The sequence below is a fragment of the Orbicella franksi genome, chromosome 12 (genome assembly GCF_964199315.1).
Source record: "Orbicella franksi chromosome 12, jaOrbFran1.1, whole genome shotgun sequence".
In the NCBI taxonomy this organism is placed as follows: domain Eukaryota; kingdom Metazoa; phylum Cnidaria; class Anthozoa; order Scleractinia; family Merulinidae; genus Orbicella; species Orbicella franksi.
Window position 1 is genome coordinate 11,195,099 of NC_138156.1, and position 21,296 is coordinate 11,216,394.

General features: G+C 40.6%; 2 protein-coding genes across 2 annotated transcripts in view; both read left to right on the top strand.

Annotated features, from left to right (window-relative positions):
• LOC145463123 (monocarboxylate transporter 12-B-like) overlaps positions 1–21,296 on the top strand; it is a 219,012-nt gene that overhangs the window by 86,708 nt on the left and 111,008 nt on the right. The gene's annotated exons all lie outside the window — the stretch shown is intronic.
• LOC145463116 (microcephalin-like) lies at positions 830–16,023 on the top strand. The gene is made up of 17 exons (XM_081446827.1): positions 830–892; positions 2,535–2,796; positions 4,069–4,154; positions 5,338–5,373; positions 6,624–6,855; positions 7,720–7,776; positions 8,345–8,385; positions 9,097–9,187; positions 9,940–10,149; positions 11,109–11,327; positions 11,584–12,242; positions 12,742–12,779; positions 12,944–13,106; positions 13,561–13,638; positions 14,040–14,180; positions 14,587–14,677; positions 15,248–16,023. The coding sequence occupies exons 1-17, from the start codon at positions 833–835 to the stop codon at positions 15,337–15,339; spliced, it is 2,556 nt and encodes an 851-aa protein (XP_081302953.1). The 5' UTR covers positions 830–832; the 3' UTR covers positions 15,340–16,023.

The following is a 21,296-nucleotide window of genomic DNA, read 5'->3' on the forward strand; positions in this document are numbered from 1 at the left end:
TGGTCGTGAAAAATTCGACAATTCATTTTCTTTCAAAAGTCTTGGTATAGTTTGATAGCCAGCTCCATAAGCTTTAATTTGATATAGGGGTTTAAGTATCTACAGCTTAAACTGCACGCGCTACATCGCTTGCGCGCGAGACACCCCTGAAGGTATACGGTAACCTTAAAGGTTGTAATAACCGCAAACCGCTTAGTGTTTTGAAACCGTAATACCGCGAGTTAAAACGAAAATTACCGCAAAACCGCATCACCGCAAACCCTTACGCCCCCCTCTAAGTGGCCCATCAGGCCAGGCTTATCCTGGTTTCTGTAGCATGAAGCAACTAGGAGTATTTTTACTCTCCCTGGATGGTATGTTAGTCCATCGCAAGGGTACCCCCAGCAATAAATTGCCTGGTACCCCCATTTGTACACCAGGGTGGAGACTCTAGTGATACAGTTTGGAAAACTTACTAACCTTACAATCAAGCACATAGTCTCTCTTGCAGAAACGAGAAAAAAAAAAAAAAAACATGTTGGGGGAGTGAGGGGCAAGCGGTGAGACCCTCAAGGCTCACAATAGCACAACGCAAATAGACGTTCGCCAGCCCAGACTGTTGCTTTGTCATGGCTACAGCATGTGTCCCCAACAAAACGTGTCAATAGTTTTATGTAAACACCGCTGACAGGAAGAGCGGGCTCATACAAATGAAAGGCGGGCTTTCTTGAAAATACTTCGAAAAACCGTCTGATTTCTCTGTTCGACCTCGTCTAAGCTGCTAGGTATGCTCTCTGATTGTTGTTTGAATGACTGCAAACGTGCTAGATCGCATTAGAGTAACTGCAGCGCAATGGAACGGAAGAAAGTCTCGCTGAGTCTGAAAACGGGCACTTCGAGGAACAGATCGAAGGTGAGCTAAACACTTCAGTAGATTTCCTTCCCTGATCGCAGAATCAAATTGATTGAAAACGGAGTCTTTCATAGACTTAGTTGTTTTACTAAGATAAATTACGCTACGTTTTAAAAGTAAACTGGGTATCTTGCAACTCGTACTGCAGAAAGCCAGATCGAATCTTGTCTATGAACAATCTACATGTGCATGTAAACAATCCATGCATTAAGAAACAATCAATCTAAGCTTGCTCAAGGTGCAACAATGTACAGTACCGGTCGAAGGAACTGCAGCATTACTGTAATGCTAGTGTAATATATTATTGTGTGTTTTAGCTTAGTAAGTCTAATGTTACCTTTGCCTACCAGAAGATTTCGATGTCTGTAATTTAATATCTGTTAATAATAGAAAAAGCGACCCCAAGTGAAATCTTGGCACCTCCAGAATTTTACAAAAAACTTTTAGTTCCCCACCTAACTTAGGTAACTAGTGGAAGGCACAGTAGCCAGCTTAATGGTTAATGTGCCAGACTCTGACTTGAGCAGCCTAGGTTGAAGCCCTGGCCAGAATTATCTACATTGTGTTGTGTTCTTGAGCAAGACACTTCACTCTCACAGTGCCTAGGTCTCTCTCCACCCAGAAGAATAAAATAATGGGGATCAGCGATCTGTTAGGCTAATATGAGAGAATGCTGAGGAGCAACTTGTGATAGACTAGCATCCCATGATTCCCATCTACGGGGGTGGGAAGGGAGCAATACAGCTCTAGCTGCTTTATACTACTGAAAGAAGGGTTGCAATGTAAACACGGAGAGCTACAAGTATGATTGTCAAGCCATTTGAACTAAAAACTACAAGTGTAAGGCATTGATAGTTTTACTCGCAAAATCTACTTGTACACTGCACATGTAACTCAAGAAGACATTATCGGGGGATAAATCCTCCCTCCATCCATTGCCCACTCTAAACACTTGATTTTGGAAAGAGCAGCTTCCTCTGCAGTTTAGACATCGTTCTCTGTCCCTCATGGTAATCCAACTGGGTGTTTGTACTCTCAGTCGCCATTCCCTCTGGCACAGTGATGTTACTACTACTTGCTCCGGTTTTGGTTGTAATACATGTAAATGCTTTTTTTATTTGGGGGGGTTATAAGCACTCTGCCCAACCTCCAACCTGCAGGGCTGGTATGTTTTCTGTTTATTTCTGCAAACTGGATTTAGGGCATCAGCAACCCGCCCTCCCATCTCCAGAATATGGCATACACTGTTAAAGTACCAGTCCTGCAACAGGCATGCTCTTGGTAGAAGCTTGGTTAGGACAGTCTATTTGAGATGGGAGCGGCCAGTCAGAGCATTTTGAGGGTTATGTGTAGGAGATTATCCCAAATTCTACCCTGTGGCTGATCCTAACCCATTTTACATGTAGAACAGGATAACGTTTAAATCTGTGAAACTTCTAGGCATTTTCCCAACAATACTGTCCCAAATTTCTGTGTAGCCTGCTAAAGCAGTGATTCGACTGATAACAGGTGTCAGGGTATTAATTTTTTTTCATAAAATTAGGTAAAAAGTTAGGATTTCATTCATTTTTTTTTTGCCACAATATTTTTTAACATGTTAACTTTGTGATCCTGTTCCATTATCATCCTGATGGCTATCAAGGAACCATCAACAGCACGTAGATGCATCACTCCCAAAGGCACAAGCGAAAAGAAGGGCATTTTAAAGGAAGGCATATCAAACAAACCTAATCTTCCTGGGTCACCGCTATCAAAAAGTGGAAGTTATCTGAATACTCTGGAGAAATCAAAGTTCCAAAATGATGGCTTGGACTTTCACTGCTCGTTTGAAACTGACGGAAGCTCTGAGCAGGATATTGACATTCCCTGCACCCAACCAGTATCACACGACAAGATACTTGAAGGTACAATTATTCACACAATGTTATTACAGTATAAAAAGGTCTTGCACAGTTAATGCAGGGGCTTCATTAGCATTTTCAGCAGGGGGGGGGGGGGGGGCAACTGGTTTTCATGGGTGGGCAAAACCTTTTTGAATTGAACTTCTTTATGAGAAAAACTTTCCTGTAGGTGGTCAAACATGGCAAGCAAAATCATCCTCACAGCCACTCAATTTGCCTGGTGCTTAGACAGCTCAGCTCTTAATGAAACCCTTGCTAATGACTTGTGACTAACAAGGTTTTTAAACCAACAATTAGAAAGAGAGAGATCTTTCTTGTAAATGTAAATTAAGTAATTTGAATTGAATTGCCAGAAACATATACATGTAGATGTTCACTAGTCTCCTACATTTACAGACTGCTCAAAGTCACATTAAATGCTCCCTATCTCCTCCGCTGTAGCTTTACACTGACATACATTCTTTTCCTTTTGTTTGCCATATATTTGTTGGACCAGTCGGGGTCTAGTTATTGTATAATGTACGGTACATGTATATGTATACACTGCACCAATCACAGCATAGCTTGCCCCTAATGCCGTCCTCATGTTTTCTTTTTCTGGGAAAACCCTGACTGTCCATTGATTGGAAGACATTTTTGGTACAAACCTCAACTGCAGGGTAGTGAAAGTGGGACTGTGATTGAATTATTCAAGAAAGGAATATATAATTATGTATTAAACAGTTTGAAGTAGCCATGTGGGGATGGGGAGCTTTGTATGACTTTGGCCTGAGCAGATGTAAAGAAGACTTGGTGTCCACTTAGTAATACACCTTGATTTATTAGGGGGTTTCAATGAGGGCCAGACACTGGGCAAATTGGCCATCTGTGAGGATGATTTTGCCTGCATGGTCTGACCATCTAGGGGAAAGATTTTCTGATAAAGAAGTTTAGCTCAAAAAGTTTTGCCCGCCTGTGTAAACCAGTTGTCAGATGTTTCATTAATTAACATTTTCAGCAACAGGGCAACTGGATGTCACAGGCAGGCAAAATTTTATCCTCTGTAGATGTTCAAACCAGGCGGGCAAAATCATCCTCTCAGCCAGTCAGTTTGGCTGGTGCCCAGCCCTTAATGAGGCCCCCGAGCTGCCCTGCTGCTGAAAACATTTTACCAAATCCCCTGAATTATTGACAGGAGTCTCTACCTAAACGAAGTGAAATACATGTACATGACACATCTTAGTGTATAATCATCAGTGAAAATTAAAGTAATAAATTTATTTCCCACATTTGTAGGTGTTGTTGCATTCATTGAGGCACGTTCCAACACTGAAAACAGATTTGAAGGAATCTCAAAACAGATGGAAATGCTGGGAGCAACAGTAAGTCACATACTGCAAATTCAAAACTGTGACAACCCTTGTTACATTCTATTTCAGCAGCCTTTCCCAATGGTTGCTTTTGGGGCTCGTCCACTTTTGGGTGTTTTAAAGTATACTGCATACATGTATGGAACAAGTTATTTTCAAATATATGGGCCAGCCTCAACATGCATACATGTACATGTATTAGTACAGTAACTTGTTAAATGTTGATGGAAATATCGAGACACATAATATACATTAATATATAACTGTACAGGACAAAAATTATTAGCTGGTCTGGTATTGTGTAGTTCCAGAAAATATCCATACCTCCCCCATGGAAGGGAATTTTTCTAAGTCCCCCCCACCCCTCTCGAAATTCCATTTGAGCTTCATACATTTTAAATTTTTTGGTCTTACAGAACCCCCCACCCCCCAGGAAATTCCAACCCCTTCTGTGGGGGAAGTATGGATATTTTCTGGAACTGAACATTGGTAGAGAAGATCTTTGCGGGCAAGAAGGACGTTTTGTAATATTATTATATGGCTAGCTCCGTAAGCGGGCAAGATGAATCAAATCCTGCGCTGTCATTGGCTACCCGAGCGGGCAAGATGGAGCTATCTTGCCCGCTCGGGACTACCCGCCATGTCCCACAAGAAAAATTTTCCCAAAAGCCATATAATAAATCCTTTATTGACCAAGCCTGTTTGACCAAGATGGCTGGATATTGGCCTCGTTCTTTTTTTGCGAGTTTATGGACCTCTACTCCGTGTCGGTCCATAAACACGCAAAAAAAGAACTTGGCCAATATCCAGCCATCTTGACCTCACACTTGGTCAATAACCCATATTTATTGTAGTTTTGTAACAGTTTTAACTAGTTTGTTTATAATGCAAAAACTCTTCATAGGCAGTCAGACAGTATAGTACACCTGTAGGTCAGTCAGTCAGTTAGTCAATCAGTCTATGAATTTGGTCATGATATTGATTCGACTGACAGAATTCAAGGAACTCACTAAACAAAATACATTAATTGATAATGAATGCAAGAAAACATTACATGTATTTCATCTCTGCTACATAATCAACAACAGGCCCCTACCGGCACTGTGTCTGTACCTGGTTGGCTGACTTCTTAGGCTACATGTGTGTGAAGAGGCAATACTTAACCACATTATATTGTATGTGTTTCTACTGTTAGGTGCTCAAGAAATTCACCCCAGAGGTTACACATGTGGTATGATGACAGTATTAACCTTTTTTAGTAATATACTTTTGATAAATAAATAAAGAAATAAATTTGCCAGATTTAGGGAGGAAGTCACATCAGCCTCAGTTGGTTCTCATGCAGGTTCTCTATCTTGGTCAAATTGGATTTTGGAGATGTGGTTTTTGTGGAGGGAGGAAAACCAGAGAACACAGAGAAAAACCCTCGGAGCAAGGCGAGAACCAACAATAAATTCAACCCACATACAGTGTATGGCTCTGGGCGGCAATTGAACCGGGGCTTTATTGGTGGGAAGCAAGCACTCTCACCACTACCCCATTCCGGCTCTCCAATAATATGGTCATTTGATATCTTATTACAGTTGCTGAAGCAATGGTGGTGTAATGGTCTGATCATTTACTCATTAGTTACACACTAGGTCCGAGTATACAATGTAGTTATCCAGTGTTTCAATCCTTTTAGGGAAAATGCAGAACTTTTCGCTAACACTACATGTACCTCTCTCAAGTAAGGTGTAAAAGATAGCTACATCTACAAAATTTTGTACCATATTCCCTTTATCGATTGCCACCCTCATTTAATTGAAATACACACTGTACAATGTACTTACATGTAGAATACACGCATACACTGTACTTACAGCTCCACCTTTGAAATCTGGGACCATGGGTACTAAAGGCATCCACAATCCAGTGTCGGTTGATACCCTCAATTGATAACCTCAATTGACCCTCAATCAATACTTGATCAACACTCCATCGACACCTCATTTGACACTTGCTCAACACTCCATTGACATCTCGGTTGACAGTTGATTAATTTTCGATGGATTCATATGATTTGGTTGACACACAGACGAGTATCGACCGACTCTTGATCAAGTGTCGATAGAGTGTTGACCGAGTATCCATCGGGATGTCAATTGAGTGTCGATCGAGAGGTCAATTGAGGGTATCGATTAAGAGTATTGATCGACAAACATGCCCAGGATGCCTTTAGTACACATGATCCGAAATCTGGCATTTACATGTATCTGTGACAGTGATTGCATGTTTATTAAGTGAAAACCAATGTTTTACTATTGTGGTATTTGTAACCTGACAAATTAGAGTGCTTCCACAGGGATACCTACACAAGATGTCATCCAACTGTCTCAGTAAATGCACAGTGTACTACATGTAATATCTCCAGGACCTGATACTTACACTGCACATGTAGAATTGGACATTTAATAACACCCTTTAATAATCTCTAAACAGATCTTTAAGGATGGCAAAAAGACAACGCGGGATAAGGCGATAAAGAAGGGTATCCACCTGGTGTCAGTACTTTGGGTGGAGAGCTGTCGGCAGAGCGGAAAACATGTATCTGAAGACCTTTTCCCAGTTGTTGAACCAGAGCAGGCTGTTACACCACTTATGGTTGGACGGCTCAAGAGGACAAAATCCATGCAGCCTAAAGCTTTTGAGGAGGATGTTCAAAACAGTGCAGGTAGGACAGGCTCAAATACTTAGAAATCAATGTATTTTTTAAATACGTCAAAATAGAAATTAATTCTAAATTGTACTGAACGATATCTTCTGATAAAATTAAAAATGTGTACAATCTTGATATGATAGTTTCACTTTTGCAAGCTACTGTTTTATAAGCAAACATAGGTGATAATATTGGCACCACAGTATAAATGTATGTACATGTACATCAATTTATTTGCCATAACAATTTGCATAATAATATTGATATTTTATTAACAACGAAGGAAAAGAAAAAGCTAAACTTAAAGAAATTAATAGTAATATTTTTTATTACTGTATATCTCTCAGTTAGTACGCATGCTGTGATTGGTCAATTTAGCGGGCCATATTCTCCTGTAAGGTCCACTAAAATTTAAAGCTGTTTTTGTTGCCAAAATTTTTCGTGATTTATTGCCAAGTGTTCTTAACTTTTTCAGCAAGTAAAAGTTTTAAACTTTCTTTTACTTCTAAAATTGTGTATTAAAACCCACTAACGACCTAAGAGTCACTTAACGATGATTTGTAATTGAGTCGTTTTGCTTTCGAGGTGTGTCAGAAATTTGAAGCCGTTATGCGTGAATAGAAATCCTTCCTGAGCCTGTCAGACACACAGTAGAGATATAATAAATATCTTACTAACCTCGTATTCTCGGTCCATACTGTAAGTTACGGATCCTCGTGTTCCCCTTCGATTTATGGCCCGCACGCGTCACGCTTGGGCCATAAATCGATGGGGAAAAACTCGGTCCGTAGCTTACAGTACGGACCTCGAACTTGGTTAGTAAGAGGTATACATTCAAATAATATAAATCCTATCAAATGGTCATTTGTCTTCCTCTAGACAGGGGAGACAGAAGGAGAAAACGGAAACTACTAGCCGAGAATTTAACTCCAACAGGTAAATGTACCTTGCATGGCATATATACAATACATTTACTAGATCACAATGATGTGTACCCAAGGCATCTGCAGTTTGAGTGTCGATCGATACCCTCAATTTCAACACTTGATCGACATCTCGATTGACACTTGATGAACATTTTGATCAATACGCGGCCAACACTCAGTGGACACTCAATTGAACTTGATTGACACTTGATGGATACTTGATTGATAGTGGGTCGATAGTTGGTTGAATGTCACCCAATTCATATGTGTCAATCAACACTCAATGGCATGTCTGCAAAAATTAATCAACTCTAGACCAAGAGGTCAATCAAGTGTTGTTTGAGGGCCGATTGAGGGTTTCTATCTAGGGTATCAATCCACACTCGACTGCAGATGCCTTTAGTACACGTGATCCCATTTAGCTGAGGCTAAGTGACCTACATGTACTCTGTCGGGTTATTCTGGTTTGTTTTAATAGCATGGATTGAATAGAAGAGTGAATATGCCCAGTTGTTGAATGTTGCAGTTCCTGTGACATGTCAGAAATTAAAATAATTTGTTCTGATTTTTTTTTTCAGCCATGGTTTTCTGTGCAGAAACTCAAGATCCATACAGCCCAGTAAGTTATACCCGACATTTAGTCTACATTGTAGCCATGGCCCATTATTACTCAATATGTGCTTTGAAGGGAAACAGGGCCTGAAGAAGATATTTTCTTATATTAAGATTATACATTTACGATAGCACTTTGTTGCCTGGTTTACTAAGTACCCAGCAGTGCATCGCAACATTTTTTATCTAGGGTCATTACATGTACCTGCTCCCTAATGGGGGTGGTCCTTTTTGAAAGGTTTTGCTGTGTTAATAAAAGGATCACGGTTACATGAAGGCCAAAGACTTGTTTCCTGAACCAGGCAAGTGGGAATTCTTGACTGAGGGTCATGGTCCACAAACTCAGCACAGTTAGATCTGTGCTTTAGAAAAAATGTTAACAGGGCTGGACTGCTGGGTTTTTTTTTTAATGACCAGCTCATATCACTCAGTTACATCTTCTATAGGAAGGTTTGCATCAACCAGGCTGAATGGAGGTCTAATTAAAATAATGTGGTTATCAAGAATTTTCTAGGAAAAAAAGAAAAAAAACAGCTATATGTAGCACTGTAATTACTTTCAAGTTTCCCTGCTATAATTCAGTTCCACTTTACCTCATGTGCAGACCCATTTCTATCATTTCTAGTACGTGACTGTATTGTTTGTTGAGGTTTTGAAATTCAGGTGACAGTTTCCTCTGATTGTTAGTTTTTATTGTTTGATGTTATTTTTTCATCAGATTGCCGTCAATCCTCCGCTTACTCCGCATATGGTACCAGACACTCCCTGTCATGAAATACCTTCTCCTTTAACCAAAACACTTAGTTATGGTAAGTTACAGTACCGGTTAAAGGGATTGCAGCATTACACGTGCGTAAAGCGTGTGTACTACACGTAGTGACCTTACACCTTGCACCTTACACGCACCAAACACACAAATACACGCAAATGCGTGTAACTGATTACACGCAGAAGACTTAATATTGCAGTAAAATTACACGCAGTTGCAGTCGTTAAACTGGAAATCATTAAGTGCATGTAAATGTAATTCAATAATTTATCCTCCCTCTCTTCTCTTCATAAACAGGTTAACTGGAGTTTTCTTCAGCTTAACCAGAGTGCTATTTAGGCTCACCTACCTCTCCCCCATCACAGTCTCCTCTCCTGCATTAAGGCTTGTCCAAGCACAAGTACTAAAATACTAATAAGCACAAATACTACTACTACCACTACTACTAATGATACATGTGATGGTATTGAGTGACATTTTTGTTTTAGAATTGGTCTGATGCAAGCCAAAGGGAAATGTGATTTTGTGACAGTAGTTTGTTCCAGTGACATTACCGGTATTTCATATTTCACTGAGTCATTAAGCCGTGAAAGGATGTTTTGGATGTTGCCTGAATTTGTCAACAGTAACACAGCAAGTAGTAGCTCAGCAGCAAATAATGAAGAACCAAAGCTACACTATTAGTGCTCAGTTTTGATTTAAGGGACACCTCCCGAAAGTATATACGTGGTGTCTATCAGCAAACCCCTGTGAGCTTAACTAACTTAACTTGTACTATTTATTATGACGTAGGTGGAGACTCTCCAAAAGAACCAATTGAATCTGACTGCAAAGAAACTGACCAATCACCAGACAGCAACCAAGATGTCCCATCAAGCATCAATAAACTGAAAAAAAGGCTCCTGAAGTGCACACCATCCCGATTACCCACCCCACCCGCGGAACAAAAGAAGACGCCAGCAGCTCAGATAAGAAAAACGCCTACGGATGTACTGCTCACAGGTAAAAGTTTGTCCAGAGGTGGTAAATCTAGATCAGTTTTAGGAAAATTTGAGACAAGAAGCCCCAATGGTTTGTACATGTATGCTTGACTCTGGATCTGTGCTCTGGGTTACGTGTAGATCCCTGGTTGGGGTCATCGTAATGGGTTCTTGTGCAAGGCAATGTTATTCAACCCGGAATAAGCAATGGCAGTAGGGACCTCGACGCAGACCTTACTTACCCCTTAACGGCCTTTTTTGGTGTACGTCCTGCGTTTAGAATCATCAAATACATGTATTACTTGATGCCTGCGACTATTTTTAGCCAGGCGAGTGTAACATGTCCAATGTACATGTAAACTGACAGGAAGCATCCACAGTTATGCTAACCTTTCGCTTGTTACTAGTCTCCCAGCGTACATGTCATGACAGATGCAGGGTAAATTCAACGAGAGTTGTTTCGTATCTTGTTATCTATAAAAAAAAAAAACGGTTTTCTCGTTTGCTTTGCTTTAGGATTACTACGCTAAGTGATTGGCCCAAAAAAAAATGCCGCGCCACTTTGTCATCCAATCAGAAGTAAAACCCAAAACTAATCGTGACGCGTGCGCTCACGTTTTCCCGCGCTTCGCGTCAGCTACATGTGTCTACTTGGAATTTTGATTGGTTCACTGGATTGGCTATGTCCCTGGTGATTGGCCTGAGTGATTCTGTTACTTTGGTTATACAGAAAAACCCTGCCTTGTAAACGGCCACCCCGTTGATAAGGCCATCTCGATATTACGGCCAGTTTATTCTGTCCGAAGAAAATCTCAGTTGACCATTTTTAATTATTTATAGGACCCCTTTGATACGGACACCCCGTTAATACGGCCAGATATTTGTGGTCCGTTGGTGACCAGACTAACGGGGTTATTGAAAACCTCTCTAAAATTCTTGTACATATCATAGAGTTGATGTTATCTTTGATGACGAACACAGGTTCTGAACAAGGCAAGAAAAGGAAGAGACAAGACTCCACAAAGGAATTACAAAATGGCGATGTCAAGGAGGCTGTTCCGAAGCAGAAAAAGAAAGCAAAACTTGGAGGGCAAGTACTGAATGATTCTAACGACACCGGTGAGTCAAACACAAAGCAAAGCGCAGAAAACACACTGGTAACGAAAAAGGATGGAAGGAGCACGACAACGCAGAATTCAGGTAAGGAACGTTAAATCTCCGAGTACTCTACTGCAAAATAGGTGATTGCATTGTCGCAAAATTCCAGTCTTGGCTATTCCGGATTTCTATTATTGCGAATTTAGAAGGGATTGTCCTGTACGATAAAACATGCTATGGGGAGTTATTCAACGGCTAGAACATTAAGCACAGAACACTGAAACGCCAGCCTCCCGATGATTTTGTTTGGGTGCGATATTTTGCTATTGTCTTAAGCTTAGTTTCTCTATTTTGATAGGAATGCGTATAAAGGACACGGAAAGCACCACAGGACACCCCGTTGGAAGTAAAAGCCAACTGAAAGTTTCAGAAAAGAAGAAACCGCAGGTTAAGGCAATGAAGAAACTCCCAGCAGAGAACAAAACTGGGTTGGATTCAGACTCAGGTGTTTCCATAACAGATGAAAGCAATAACCCTTCTATCGCATGTAATGGAAAGAAAAAGTTCTCAAAAACGGCAAAGTTGTTAAGCCAGGTGGGGCAAACGGTAGAAGAGCTCGAGGATTCTGTCGCAGCGGAAGAAAGTGGAACTAAACGTGAAGAAAAAAGCGCTGCAATTAAAGAAGTTGTAGTGAAAAAGAAGCAGAATTTACAACGGGAAAAACTGGTCAATCAGGTTAAACTAGACAGTCAGGAAAAACCGGTGAATCGGGTTCATCATTGTGAAGATAAGGAGGAAGGTGAGGCCATTATGAAGAGCAGTGCTGTGAACGGAAATGGAGGAAAACGAAATGTCGCGAGGAGTGTGAGAATAACCAGTGAAGAAGGTCGATCTGAGGACGATGATGCTGATGTAGAAGAGGAGACATGTACAGAGGAAGATGTACAACGATCCCACGAGGAAAATAAGCCGAGAGCTGAAAGAAAACAGCGAACCAAGCTTGTGAAAAAAGTCAGGGTAAGGCCAAGTTAACATTAGTCACAGTCAAACTGAATGACAAAAATGCTGTGAGTAGAAAAGCCTCATTGAAAAATCAACCTTCTTGTTAACCCTGGACCAACTTGTTGTCCTGTAATTAAACAATCGGAGCCAAATACTGCAAAAAACTATGCGAAGATGTCATTTGCCGGTGGAAGGCTGCGTTAAAATTCAAGGATTCAGGATTTCGAACCGCTTAGACGCTTGAGAAACAAAAAAATGAAAGCATATATTCTCTCAAACAAAATTCCCATTCGCGGTTGATGTGCAGCTACCACTGTCAGACCATGTATTGGTACTGTTGTGTACTAGCCGATTATTGAAAAAGGCTCGTACCAAATCTGAATTTTGTAATGACTTTGTTCAGTTCATTAATGTTCCACAGTGTCTGTTTATCTTTGACGTAGTGTTTCTGGGTATATGATTTCTGTGAATAAAGAAACAAATGTACCGTTCTCATCATTTTTTCTTCTTGCAGCCCAAACGATCGGTAGTTATGACAAGTATGCATTTTGGGTAAGCAATTGTTCCTCTACTTCTTTCTCAAATTTTTGCTGGAAGCTTTCTCCTCACCTTTTATTCGCACTGTTATACTCTGTAATGTGCTTGATTCTGTTATCTGCAACACTGTGTTATTCCAATCAGTCATGTTAAACGTTTATACTTGTTTTCTCTTTCAGTGAGCAGGATATCGTTCTATCCGTTGTCCGCAAGTTGGGAGGATTTTTCATCGAAGATCGAGTCTCGTCCTCCACTAGTCACGTGATCGCTGGAAGTCCTCGCCGAACGTTGAACGTCCTAATGGCCATTGCTCAAGGATGCTGGCTTGTATCGCCTATGTGGGTAAGGAAGCTATGAAATGCCTACACCACTTTAGACATACATGTAGAACACGAGTGCATCGCTTCAACAGGGTTGATCGTGCACGCGGGAAGGGTGGGTGCATGCAGGAAGTTGTGTGGAAGCACGACTCGAAACTTTCTTGTGTTTGGTCTTTTCGAAACGTCTTTCGTAATCCCATGTGCCAAAAAGGGGTTAGGGGAGGATGGGGGTCACAACAACTTGATTCACCGTTGCTTAGTGAAAATGCCGTAATGTTTTCCGTCTGGCCTCCCTTTAGATTTCGAAAGTTTTGGAATACATGTACGATGGACCAACGTTTGATTCAAGTTGAACTTTCGTACAACATCTTCCAACAAGTTTCATCATGTCTCGTTAGTCAGACCATCATGTCACAGCAACGTTGAAAGAAATTGTTATAGAGTACAGAAATTAAGAACTTGCGTTTATTTTACAGATGATGAAATCTCTAGAGGTCGGTTACTGGGTGGATGAAGAGCCCTACGAATTATCGGACGCATTTCCTGCAGCACAGGTAATCAATGTCTGTTTTTTTCGAGTTTGTTTTCTCTGTTAAAGATAAAAAAAACTGGCAAGCTTTGTCTTCCAAGGTCTCCCCAGAAGTCATTTTTAATGCGTTATTTTTTTTTCTGGAAATGAAGCGAAATTCCATCGTGGTGAATGAATATGTTTTCAGTCACAGCCACCCTGCGTAGCAAGCGTTTTCGTTCGAAGAGCGTTTTTCCAAATTCTGGCCTCGCGGAAATTGGAGCGTGTGAAAAAATATTGACGAAGCAGGGGACCCGAATCGTCAGTTTTCTTTAGATGGGTCCATGATACGCCAGACCACTTAGAAGATATTTTGAAGTTTTCTGTTGAAATAACTTAATGAATCGATTTTTGTTGTCGTTGTTTTTCATTCCCTGTACTTGTCAGCTTTGCCGTCTTGAACGTGTTAGCGCTGGGCCAGGTTACCACCAGGAGCTGTTTGTGGAGTGTCCACCGATATTTGTCTCCGAGAATTGCTCCCCTCCAAGCGACTCACTGATGTCCTTGATAAACCTTTGTGGTGGAAAGGTAAAGCAGACCGTGGCGTCTCTTAGCTTAGAGAGGTTTTATGACTGTCGTATAAGTAAGACCACTTAATAATTACTTTTGGCCAATTGCAGCAAATGTAAATGACTGAGTGAACCAATCACAATTCCAATTAAAAGCATGCAACCCGTGCCAAGCGCAGGAAAACACGTGTAAGGCAAGTTGCGGTTGGTTTGGCTTCGCTCTTGAATGGTCGAAAAAAAAACCAACCCTGTTTTATCTCTGCGCGTTTTAAGGATAAACCAATTGGAAAGCTCAGCCAAGATACACCAAACAAATGCTCTCTGCAGACAATCGAAACCTATTTCGACTTTTCAGTTGATTTTTTAAGCGTCAGTCTCACATCAAGAGATCGCAATTGTTGTCGTTTTCTTTTCTCGTAACCCAGGTTAGTACCTCTGTGAGAAAGGCAGGAATATGCATTGGTTCAATGACAAGAAGAACACAAGCGGTTAATATCACGGAACAGTGGCTTCTCGGTGAGTCTTGTCAATCTTTCAGTCTCAATAAGCTTATCCTAGACAGCAAAACATACATCTATTCCTGTGCAGAGTACATTTGTAGGTTGCTAGGTAACACAGCCCATGGTGACAGGTATCTGGACGTGTCGAAGCTAATGTGGCACTCTTAAGGAGACCACATGCACGTAAAGAGACGACATGCACGATGTGTGTGGTCGCAAGAAGAGTGGGCTTTAGAACGAAAAGGATTATCTAGTGTGCGTGTTGTGAATTTGAAGCAACCTTTAATTTTTAAAGTGCTGCATCGCGGGAGTCGTTTATGGAGACAGGCAAATTTAATAGCTAAAGTAAATTGGATACTAGAACACCAGGAAGGACGACATCTCGCATTTCAACTTTAATAAGATTCTGTTTTCGAGATGGATGTCTCCCTTTCTTCTTCATCGTACCTCGCCCCTTCATGGCCACCCAATGCATTGTCTGAACAAGTAAGTAATTATTCGCAGACAATTTAAATTTGTAGAATGTATTCGAATGTATTCTAGCGAACAGCTGAAGGACGAAGCGGAAACGCTTTTTTTCTTTTAGATTGTATAACCCAGCACGATGTTGTGCCTTATACCAATTACGCACTCAATTCCCCGGCGAAGCGAAGACGAGAAACAAGTCCCAGCTACTGAAGACAAATCTCGCCTTTCAAAGTTTCACCAATAAGTCGGTTCGGCTTCTCGCAGCGAGTCTAGAGTCCAGTTGGTATGTCACGCTGCTGAAAGCACTGCTAATGCTTGGCGTGGACGTTGTTACTTTGCAACGCTTGTCAAACATATCACGTGGTGATATCGTTACCGGGCAACGTCTGGTTGGATTTAATTGGTTGCAACATCAGGTCGATTAAACTTCATGTCAAATTTAAGTGAAGGTTTCAATGGTTTATCTTTTGGAGGTGGAGCGCAAACAAATGAATTTATCTCCTTGAAAAAGCTTAGTCTGTGGATGGCTTTTCAAGAATCTAGTCCACAAATTGCTCTGTACAACGGACATTTCGATTTTGAGAATATCGATTTCGTGGTTCTATAAAATTCAACCCAACTATTGTAATCGGAATACGTCGGAATTTGTTGGCTGGGTTCAGAAGCTTTCGTTTTACACAGAACTGCGTAATGCTAAGTACATGAAATACTCTCTGCGTGTCTAAGCTATTGTAATCAGTTTTCAGGAAACATCAGTACGTAATATAGAAATAGATATAACAGATTTTGAAGTCAAATCCATGGATAGCAAAATTTTTAATCAGTAATAGACGAGAAACTGTTTTAACCCAGATAGTTTTCATTGTATCTTTAAAAACACCAATCTTATCATGAGACTTGGCTTGACTTAGTCCTCTTTGCCCCTCGTAAGACATAGGGCTACCACCATCGCTCTCCATAGGACCCTGTTATTCGCGTTCTTCTCGGTCTCACCCCATGTCTTCCCGATGTTATCCAGTTCCTTTGTCACTGTCCGTCTCCACGACTGTCACGGTTTTGGTCTTTCCTGTTTCCTTTTACCTTGAGGGTTCCATGCCATGGTCATTCTGGTGGTGTTTTCTCTCTCGTTCTTCAAGGTATGCCCAATCCATTTCTTCTCGTTCAGTTCTTGCCCACGGTTCCTCATTGGTGATGACATCTGGCCCAAACGATACCGAGAATCTGGCAGAGTTATGAGAATTAAGGGGAGGGGTGAATAGGGGTATGCAAATCCGTCGATCCGTGCCTTTTTTTTTTTTCACCAAATCCGTCGATCCGCCAATATTTTTGTTCAAATCCGAAACTACAACCACATCCAGAAACAGAAGTGTAAAGATCAAAGGTGAACTGGTAAATGTGAATACCATTGTTAACTTCGCACAAATAGTAACGAAGGCAACATGCTTGATGACTATATCACATGCAGTAAAATTCCAATAACAGTCTCACACCTGAGTTTAAATGAGCTTCGTTCGAAAAAGGAATAACTTTGATGAACTCATTAACATACCGACCAAGGCTGAAGAAAGATTTGTAGGACCCAAGATCCAAACATCAAGACAAGCACAATCCGGAATCCGCGCCAAAATTCACAGCTGATCCACGATCCACTGTGTTTTCAAAATCCGCGCATCCGCTCGATTTACCGCAAAAATCCACAATCCGTGCGCTTTTTGAGGCCAAATCCGTCGATCCGAAAACCTATTCACCCCCCTCGTTAAGTGCTTTTTTTTTTCTTAATTTCCCGTGCGTAAAACGAGTTTTGAGGAAATAACGCCTTAACCTCCTCACCCCTCCCCCTCCACATACTATGACAAGTAAAAGAAAAAGAACAAACGCACACAAAAAAACAAAAAAACTGCTGAATGTGAATGTCGTTTAGCCGAGAAGAACATGGAGGAATGTAGTTACACACGTTGCAACGTAATTTAGTCGAACAGAGCAATGAATTGTCGAAAATGTTGTAAAATAATGGCAGCCAAAACACGATATGTAACAGATGTCAAATTTAATGTTGACCTACAATGCAAACGTCTCCCGCAGAATAACAGGGGGACTGACGACTGACAGGTTTATACTGCAAAGAGTATCTGCTTTTTATACTTGACAAGCTCAAGCAGCTGTATAAAAATACCCGTGCGAATTCTTCTTTCGACGTGAACAGCATAGTATGACTGAAGTATCAACCAAAACGAAGAAAATCGATGTAAAAGCGCGGCGCACAGCCGCCATTTAGTTCCAAGCCGATTCGAAGTAACAGACCGCCTCGTTTGTAAGCGCATTGCACGATTATTTGAAAGATTGTAGATATTAACATAACAAAAGAGAAATTTTAAAGAAAAGAAAACAAGCTACAGAATTTTATCAGGTGTGTAAACAGTTGCGTTGGCCTAGTGTGTGCTTTAAGACGTTTGAAAACAAAACAGTTGGTTCTTTCAAGTTGTGTGGTCGCACGCCAAAGTTCTCGTGTCCAATAGTTTGTTTGTCCAATTGCACCACAGGGAAAAATTTTGAGGAATGTGCAAGCTGTAAAGCGTCACATAATTGATTTTATAACATCCTTGACCTCACAGACACGGACAAAAACTAGTTGTTTGTTTTACCCAAATTATTTTAAACGATTTGTCGTGGCCTGTTCCATTGTGTTTATTTGCATTATGAGTTAATTTCGCTGCATATGTTTTCATTTTCTAGCGTAACAAATGGCCGAATTTACTCAATCGTGTAAACACGGCATTGACAAATGTAACATGGAATATTAATTTAAAGGGAATTACGTTATCGTTTAAGTTAGGGAGGCTCCGGAAAGAAAAAAAAAAACCTCAACATGCAAAGTTGCGCTTAAGATTTTTTTCAAGACATCTTTACCATCTGTTGTCAATCAGAACCAGACGCCGAAGAGAGTTCGTTTTGACTGAGTGAACTTACAATCACTCTTTCGCCCATTTATCCCTGAAATTGTGCTTTTTTAAACCTTCATCAAGAGAAAAATATATAGAAATTGTTTCTTATCGTAGCATTGGCTATTACATTTGACAAATGACACCAAAAATTAAGGGTTTTTTAGTAGGGTAAAACGAGCACCACAAGAAATAGTGTCAATTGCTAAAAGACTTTTTAATAGGATTCAATTTCGGATATACTCCAATTCGGGAATAAGGATTTTGTTGTTTGATATATTATTTCATTTAGCGACGTTTTTTGTTTGCCTACGGATTTCCTTGGTGGCTTTATCTCCCCAAGTCAGGCATTTTTCTGTAGCTGTTGAACATGTGGGATGTTGGCATTCATGTCTGTTTTCCTATCCATATGTTGTGATCACAGATTTTGATACAAAACGTGAGAACGTGGCCAAGCGAAGCAAAGACAGTCTTTGCGTGGAAAATTACCTGTAAAATAGCAGGGGGAATGTCCTATTTTTATTTTAATTATAGTTAAAGCGTTGTCAAAAGCAATGCAAGCATTATCAGCGTTTATCCATGGCGAATTCTTTGCAGCGAGAAACGACGAAATAGAAAATGTGTTCAACAGTTGAAGAATGCCTAAAAACCGAAAAGTCTGCTTTGAATTAGCTAGCATACTATTTCAGAGTTGAGCTAACGCGTGATAAATGAACTTGTTGCCTTTGTTTGAATGGGAATCACCACATTCTTATGAGAAACCAGGATTTCTTTGTGTTTTTTTCTGACATCAGTGACGAAAGACCGTCGGTCCGTATCATTTGCTGTTGAAATCGCAGTCAGACTTCACGAATCAAAGCAGAATGTAGTGGAATACAATATTTTCAACGTCTGGTTCTTGTTGAAAACGAAAAGGCTTTCAGATGCGCAGAGAAGGGAAGGAAATCACGAAAAAAATTTAATTCGCTCTTTCATGTGCAAAATCGATTACGATAATTGTCGGGTTTTTACAAGGAATTAAAAATCCATTAGGAAGGCGTGCCAGCAGAGTTTTAAAAAACATCAGGGAACAGACGGGGAGAGTTGTAAATCGCTGAAAGAAAAATGCATTTTAGTTGTTGTATCTTCTTAAGCCGCAGCCGAGGTTTAACTTTTGACAGATGGATTTGATGTCTTGCATGTGTATTATTATGTGTGACATTTGGTTTGTTTCATGTACAAACACGCTCATTCAAATGCCCCTAAATAAACGCCGTAATGCAAATGATTTCTTCATATGTTGTCGGGACAAGACACACAGAGTCGCTTGCAATGGTTTTGCTCTTTACTCGCCAGGCTATTTTACAACTTGGAAAACATTCAACAACTACATAAACTTGTCGGTACATTCCTTCGGTCGGTTTATGGTATAAAAAATAGGCTTAGCGGTCTCACAAATCTGTATTTGGGTTAAGTCTTGTTTGAACAACAGACAAGAATCAAATACAAAAACAACTCGTCATTTGCAAGTTAAAAAGTCGCCGCAATTCCACACTCGCGCCACTAAAAGCCGAAAATCTTCTAATACTGTTTAAGATCTCGTAACACTATTTCATGCGAACGAAACTGTTCCCAGATGTAATTTTCTGGACATTTTCTAATTGGCGCATTCTGAAGTCAAATTTTGAAGCTTTCGAAAAGTTTCGGAAGCCATTGAAGAGTCTCTTGCTGTTCAAATAAGCATTCCAGGACCTTCTTGAACTTGCACTGCGCTCAATTTTCCGGTATTTTCTGCGTATTTTGATCAAGTCATTCTGGCAATCTTTGCATCTGCTTGGCTTTCCTGCAAAAACAACAAACAGAAGATAAGCTATCTCTGGCCTGGGAAAACGCGAGCTCCTGAGAGATTAACACAAACAGGCTCCGTGCAAATATGGTAAAAGTGGTATGTGTCGAATTGTAACATCTGTTGAACATTTTTACTGAGTTTCCTTCAATCTGCTTTTAGATTTTGACATTAACGAGGACTGCGTGCCCACTTCAAAAAGCCATATGGAGCTGGATTCCTTCAGTGAAAACAGATTAACTTCGTTCCATGTTATTTTCCTCCGCTTCTGTGAGGATTTGAAAGTAAACTGTTCCCAGTCTTGTTCAATATTCGACAGATTTAATTTCCATAAGTGTACGCGAGAGCAGAAAATTACGTTTTGCGGTTACTTACAGTCCTAAAAACAGCAGCCCGTTTTGAAACGAAATACCTTTCCTAATAGGCAAAAGCCAGAAGTTTCTTAAATTAATGAAAACAAATTTTCCAGACTACCAGTCTATGGACAGGGACGGACAATCAGGAAACCTTTGACTCTATCAGCTTTCTAGTTGAGTTTCCGCTGTTTCGCGCGAGTATATGAATATATCTGTTCGTAGAGAGATCTACTGGTTTATGTAAAGGATTTTACGTGTCTTTCGGTTGCTTCTGGTCGAGACATCTCGGCACAGTGAGATTGTTTTAAATTAATCCCTCTGTTTTGTAAGCCAGTCTTCAACATTACGTGTAGTTTCCGCAGGACACCAGAAGGAAATATCACGCTTATCAGCCACCCCCATGCCCATGTTGCTGGTAAAATGCGAATACCACGAAGTTAATTCCGATACTACCCTTCTCGCACTATGTTTATCTGATATTTGACTTAATTAATACACTTCCATATCTTAAGTAATTTCCAATACTGAATCCCCCTTTCCTCTCATGAACCCGTCAAGCGGAGTAAATAACCCGGTTAAATGACTCCCGTTTAAGGCTACCAACCATTATTTCGTGACTAAAGTGACATATTTTTGTCGATATGAAACAACTGAGGAACAAAAGTCACAAAACTTACATACCTCACTACTCAACGGTTGTAAGATATTGTGCTCAGTGGTACCCTATCTGTTCTGTTCGTTGAATCCTTCACGAAGTTGTTCGTCTGTAGATGCGGCAGTTCCAAAGCTGACTCGAGATCTTGAATATAGTCGATAACATGTTGGAGGATCTCGACCTTGCTCATTCTTCTTCGTGCAGGGATATCCGGCACCATCGCTCTCAGCCTCTCATAACAGTCGCTCATGTTGTAAATACAGCCTTGCTCGACTTGTGAACCACTGGAACTCCGAGCGCTAGCTCGTGAAATGCTTGATGCCGTTGTGGAAGTCGAGCGCAGTGAGTCTTCGTCGACGCTAAGGCTGGGTTTCGCGGACTGAGGTTTCATG

Coding starts and splice junctions, on each gene's coding strand:
- LOC145463116 (XM_081446827.1), top strand. CDS start 833: ATGGAACGGAAGAAAGTCTCGCTGAGTCTGAAAACGGGCACTTCGAGG. Junction 9,188..9,939: donor AACCAAAACACTTAGTTATG/GTAAGTTACAGT, acceptor ATTATGACGTAG/GTGGAGACTCTCCAAAAGAA. Junction 13,107..13,560: donor GGCTTGTATCGCCTATGTGG/GTAAGGAAGCTA, acceptor TTTATTTTACAG/ATGATGAAATCTCTAGAGGT.